At 29.6% G+C, this 6,598-nt stretch overlaps 1 protein-coding gene across 4 annotated transcripts in view; it reads right to left on the reverse strand.

The window, feature by feature from the left end:
• The window catches only part of LOC111628236 (transcription factor GATA-3-like), a 50,873-nt gene extending 44,914 nt beyond the window's left edge, over positions 1-5,959 (reverse strand). The window contains exons 1-2 of one of the 4 annotated variants that reach the window (XM_023371983.1): positions 5,334-5,959; positions 1,677-2,348 (exon numbers count right to left, since the gene is read on the reverse strand). In XM_023371983.1, the coding sequence (XP_023227751.1) occupies positions 1,677-2,343 (667 nt within the window). In that variant the 5' untranslated portion in view covers positions 2,344-2,348; positions 5,334-5,959. The remainder of the gene's footprint in view (positions 1-1,676; positions 2,349-5,333) is intronic. The other 3 variants (XM_023371985.1, XM_023371986.1, XM_023371984.1) reach the window with 3 other exon arrangements.
• Between the last annotated feature and the right edge of the window lie 639 nt (positions 5,960-6,598).

Raw genomic sequence — 6,598 nt, forward strand, 5'->3', positions numbered from 1 at the left:
ATGACATCGTCAGCTGGACGGTAGTTTTGAATTTAACCAATCTTTAGCCTTTTTCTTAGCCAACAAGACGGAACTCTCCCACGGAAAAGAAGAAATTCTGAAGTGTGGATAATCGAGTCTGGTATGTAGGCCCTTAGTGATTATTTCCTGCCTCTGCCATTTTTTTTGGATCTAATTCTCGACTGAGAAATGCAGTAAATTCTAAAGACCTATTAAGAAATGTATGTATGCCAGTTAAAAATACGCATATCTTAACAATCATTTATCGCATTCAAATTTATCAAAACAACAACAACAACAAAAAAAGGACTATTGTTAGAAAGAAAGAAGTTACAGTATACCACTATTACCCGAATCGATTATTAACTGAAGTTTTGGAGGAGAAAGAAATCTAAAGATAAAACAAAAAACGTATAGCAAAGTTAAAGTTATGAGTTTTACTTAGAGCATTATTCGCAAAATAATATAGTTTGAGTGTTTTTAAGTTTGATTTGTATGCAGTAAAATAGGCACAGCAGACTATAAAGTAAAAAAAAAAAATTAATATAGTAAAAACCTCATTAATTCGAAAATTTCGATAGGAAAGAGTCGGATAATCGTTAAAAAAATCCAAAGAAAAATAGTAATTAAATTTATTTAATTGGGTTAAACAAAATTTTATATTATACGTTTTTCGAATTTTTTTTTCTAATTACTTTACATCCAAATTACTTTGTCTGAGTTTCGTATCAAGAGTAGGCCTATTTATAACAATTTTTTTTTTGCCCCGAAATATTTTTGCGTATCTATAAGTAATCTTTAATTAATATTCTCGAAAACACTTTACTCCTTAACTCGATTATTTTCAGACGAAGAAGAAAAAGGTAACTCTAAAAAAAAGCTGTACGATAATGATAAGTTACAGATATCGAACTACACTTAATAATTCGATAATAAATAAGCTCAGATAATATGTATACACTTCATTAGAAATGTTATACGTTTTTATTAATTTACTTATTCAAATGTCGATAACTGAAGTGTAAATTTCGGATGAATGAGGTTTTAACATGAATTTTTTTCTCTTTGAAAAAATGATTATTAAATTATCATTCGCATCTCTACTTTAAAATAAATGTCTTAAAATAATTTTTAAATTTAAAAAAAAAAAATCAATATAATTTTTCAAATAATGTATTAAAATGTTATTATTATTAGTAATATTATTTATAAAAAGTTAAAAACTGTTTATTTATTATAAATTATGATTAATATTCGTATCAGGCAGATATTTTTTATTATTTAATACGCCTTAGCCTACATAATATTTGTAGGAGTTTTGATTATGCAATAATTGATTACATTAAACAATTGTAAATGTATAAAAACTTTTAAAATTCTTGTTTTATTATTTAATAATAACTAAATATCTGCTTGATATTTGAATTAGATATGTAATTAGATAATTTAATGATTAATAAATGAAGAGAAAAATTAGGAAGAGAGAGGAGAAGAAAGGGACTTAGGTTTGGGGTAATGGGCCCTATGCCGATGTTAAATATTACCAACTGTTTCGTGAGAAGAATTAAATGAAGAAGATGGGAACAATTCAGCAGATGAAAGATATAAATTGGCTTGGTCTGGATTAGTAGTGTTAGACTTTTCGATGAATTTTCCGTTCCATTCTTCTTTCTTACCGGCGCTGGACCTCCCTTTGGTTCTCTGCTTCCCTGGTGATGTCGACGAACACTGTAGAGAATTCTTTGCACTTAGAAGAGACGATGCCGAATGGAAAGAGTAGGGTGATGCTGAAAGATCGGCCGAGCTTGGTGGTCCACCTGCAGGAGGGCCCGTTACGTAAGGGGGATGATAGGGTGGCATGGGATGGGCTGTCTGATGGTGCACAGGGCTAAGGGAAGATGCAAAGGCATTACTACCTTCACGAGGTTTGTTACTGGAGCAGTTAGTAAGGGCCGATCCGAGAGTTGTTATCATGCTGGCTGTTGGACCTTTGTCGTCTCCGACGGACACCAGAGACCCCGAACTGGGACCGTAATCGGCTGAACTTCCACCGTTGGTAACATTATCGGGCGTGGCGTCTTTAGGTGGTGTGGGAGGAAAACTGAACAGATGAGGACTGGAATGAGAAGGCAGTGAACTGGCGATAGAGCTGGGAACTTGTGGTGGAGCTGGATGGACACCCAAGTGACCACCTGTAGGACTCGGATGATGTGGAGGTTTACTAGTGAAAGGTGAACACCAGGGAGTTCCATGTGCGGGATGAGGAACCATTGGTTTCGCGTCCGAGATCCATGGATGAAGCGGAGAGTGGAAATGAGGTCTGCACATTTGACTCGTAGACATTCGTGCTAAAAAAAGAAAATGATTTAATTCTTAATTTGTTAATATAATTAAATATCTACATTGAATACATAAAGGTTAATAACAAATAATGGAAAACTCCAATAAAGCAAACAATATTAATGTATCCTTAATTATAGTAATTTGATAATCGTAAATGCAGTTTTGGACTATATAGGCCTAGGCCTAATATATCTTATAGCTGTTTTAAAAATACTCAAAGTATACGCTACATATTTCCTTTGATTAGTGAGAATATTTATTTGAATTTATACAAGTTCAATGGTTATCCAAAAATTGTCTAATTTATAGTTGTATGAAATCTTTGAATACAGTAATATCAATCTTTATGTCGCTGTTGATATACTACTTTACAGAAATATTGGTATAAATAGAGCTCATATGCTAACTTTAATATTGTTAATAAACACATACAAAATATGTTGAATGTTTCGTTGGATAAATTGGATATGTTAGACTTGTTTGTTAAATATAAATAACCGTAATTTATTCAGAAAAGAATATTTACTTTTACAGACGAATTTAGTTCAAGAAGTGAAATATTGCACGTTTATTGCCTTTTAATTTCAGTGAATGCAAAAATATTTTCTACACGAAGAATTCGAAACTATAAGACAAAATTCTATTCCATATGCTCAATTGCATTACAGATTTCTGATAATACTAACTTTGCATCCAGTGACTATCTCGATAAATATTCTTAAAATACAAGAGAAATCGCATTCCAACTTCAGGTGGAATGGCAACATTTCCGACAACATGTCTATAATTTATCGTGCTAGTTCTGCATAGTCAGCACGAAGTCCCTGACAGCAATGGACTTTAACTGTCACCAACAAACCCAATACCACTAAACCTGCCAATTCCAGCAATGTCATTCTTAGAATGTTCCTCTCGTGTGACAAGATGAAGATTATCTCTTTTTTTCGAGTCGCAGGAAACAATCCGAAACACAATATAAAAAGTTTCCGTTCAACTGTCTGAGAGCCATTTTCCACCGATCGCTTATGAAGTATATACGTGAATTCAAATATTTTTTCTTCACGTAGTGCATTACTAAACGTTTTAATTGTTTATTATTAAATTTGAGTATTCAAAATTGTCGTTCAAATTTTATTTAAGCACTTATTTTGAATATTAAGTGTATAGTCTAAGACGTAAAATTGCGAAAGAACAGAAAATGCAAAGCTACTATTAATAAGAATCATTGATCAATAATAGACTTTGTAAAATGACTTTGACCCGTTTAATATTTTCTAAAAAGTTCAAAATCAAAATTTATCTTTATTTTAATAGAATAAGCTTAGACTATTTATATAACAGATGCTAATTTGAATACTTAAAAAAAAACTATAAAGATAAATATCTTAAATAATTAAAATCGAGCCTTTAGGGCAAAACATTATCATTACGGCTGTATTGACTTGGAACTATGTCAAGATTAAGTACGAAATTACAAAAAAATAGACCATTATTGTATCAAAACAATATCGTAAGCCTATATATCAATTGTTATCAAAAAGTTGTTTTTGTTATTATTCAATCCTACCAATTTAAATTAGCTAATAATTTGCATTATAACCGATTATTATAATGCATAATTTAATCATTAATGTTATTTAATAAAAGTGTAATAGCTCATTTGTCGAAAATTAAGAGTCGTAACGGTAAGAAACTAATGAATTTTTTAAAAAATATGTGTAAGAATAACATTATGTAGGAAAAATAAATCTCTTCAAGTTGTGAATCTAAATAGAGGAAGATATTAAAGACCAGTATAATGATATAAACTGGGTCTTTGATATTAGAACAAATTTAACACATGACTGCAAAAAAGGAAGAGAAAAGAAGAAAACGTGAAGAAGATTTTGACCCGATTTAATTTCATTTTTTTCGTACGGAATTGTCTTCTCGATTTTTTATATTAATAGATCTTGAGAAGAATCTATATCGGTAACATTTTTGAATATTTCGGGATTCATATTTCCTAAAAATTACTATCATTAGTATGAAGTGATGCCTGAAAAAATATAAAATAGGTTATGCCAGTTGTCGAAATATGCCACATGATTTATTACAAGTATAGGCATATGCAATATATAAACATAGCTTATATAAGACTGCATAAACTATTAAAAATACTAAACTTTGGAATGATATTTTAATAGAATCTTTATTTAGTAAACTATTTAAAATATCAAAAGAAATTTATAAAGTATTAATCATTTTATATAATAAATAATTTAGAAAATAATGCACTTAAATAGGTATAAAAAGCATTTTTCTATATCGAAAACAAAAATTCGAAGAGAAATATAGTAGCTATCATATTGTAATGAAAAGACTAAAAAATCTAAGAAATATATGGAAAAGAGCATTAATAATAAAATATTAATATTGATTTATCGGTTAAATATTGTAAAATGTCTAGTATAGTAGTCTGAAAGACTTAAAGATTATACATCGGCAGATTAAAGTCTGCCTCATTTCCGTAGGACCTCTTAAATCATTAGGCCTACAGTGTGAGAGAAAATAGATTTTAGTAATGGCTTTATAATTAGAAAGATTCTAGCTATAAACGCTAAATAAATTTACAATTAAATTTCGTTATAAGTTATTCTTTAGTAGTTTTCAACAAAATATCTACAGTTATTGCTTCTATTTCAAATGAGGCTTATAATTAATTATTTAGCGTTAAGTACAATGATTTAATACGCCTAGTTTATTTAAACAGTAAGTAGATTAAATACATAGAAGATTTCTCGATATATACGAGATTAAATACAGACAGACCTACATTAGATAGAAGTATTAGAGTATTAGAGATCCATAAACATAATTTAACTTGCGCCGACTCCAAATTTCTCAATATAAATTGTTTTATTGATTAAAATTAACAAATATCTTAAATAATTAAATCACAAAGTTATAATTTATTAATATAGTTCTAAATAAAAATAATTAAAACTTACAAAGCACATATTCCGAGTAGTTAAAAGTTATGCAGTCTTTCGAAATTTTTCATCTTTGGATTTGTCGGAGTAATTTTTTTTTTATATCGGAAAGAACACCGTTATAAGAAAGTTCAAAACATAATTATATTTTCGATATTAAAGTTTTGCAATATTTCGAACTCAAAAATAACGTGTTGGAAATCTTAACTCGAATCTGAAAATAATCTTCCTTCCAAAACTCCTACTACTGTTATCATAAACCGTTAAGTTAGACGTATTGAGTAATAGGTTGGTGCAGATAACATTTTCCTCTTAACAGTCTATAAAATAAAAGTAGTAAGTTAGTCCAGCGGTTAACGCTTAAAACGACAACACCTAGTAGATATCAAGGCCTAAATACCACAAGACGAAAAAACCGTCTTCCATAAAACACCATTAAATTACATTTTGCCTATTGCAATGATAGGTAAATATTAAGTGTTACGATATTAAGCGTGTGATTTTGTTACAGCAAGTGTTGTCATCGATCTTGCATGTTCTGTGACTCTCCCTGAGCGTAACTATTGAGTTGTATGCAGCCACCTCTAGCGCACACAGCGGGCGGCCGGTAACCATCTGTTCAGCGCCAGTAGCTCACTATATCCGACGCATATGATGAACGACTATATCTGCAATTAGCAAATTTTAATATTATTTGCTCGTTTAACGGATAATACATCAAGTATCTTGTTAGGGTGATCAATTTTGAACAAAAAAAAACCATCTAGATATATAAATTAAATGCGCATAATCTTTTATTGCTGTATCGTAGCAAAATATTTTTTCTTGGAGAATAATTCTTAATTTTTAAGTACAAATTTATTTATTTACATAATTTAAATAAATTGTTTATTTTAATATATGTTTTTATTAAGTATTTNTTATATATTAATGTTGGAAATGACTTTTAGTTGACCAAAAAAAAATCGATGATGTAATTTTGTTATAAATAGGGCCTACCTGACATGCTTACAATAGCATTTTCAACGGTTTTTGTAGGCTTTATAACTAAAATGAGAAAATTGTCTTGCATGAACCGATGCGAAAGTTTTAAACAGCTGGTTTTTCTAAACCAGATGCTCATTTTCGAAAGGATAAACGCTTCGAGAATATTAAAGAACTGACTAATATAATGAATTTCTATCAAAATTTGAATAAAGTGTAAATTAACGAACACGTTTTCAGCTTTTCATAACATTTAAATGTGGAAAACGATCAAATATTTTATATATTTTAATGGAAAC

Source organism: Centruroides sculpturatus, unplaced genomic scaffold, assembly GCF_000671375.1.
Source record: "Centruroides sculpturatus isolate CEXI.00-Female unplaced genomic scaffold, Cexi_2.0 scaffold532, whole genome shotgun sequence".
Lineage (NCBI taxonomy): Eukaryota > Metazoa > Arthropoda > Arachnida > Scorpiones > Buthidae > Centruroides > Centruroides sculpturatus.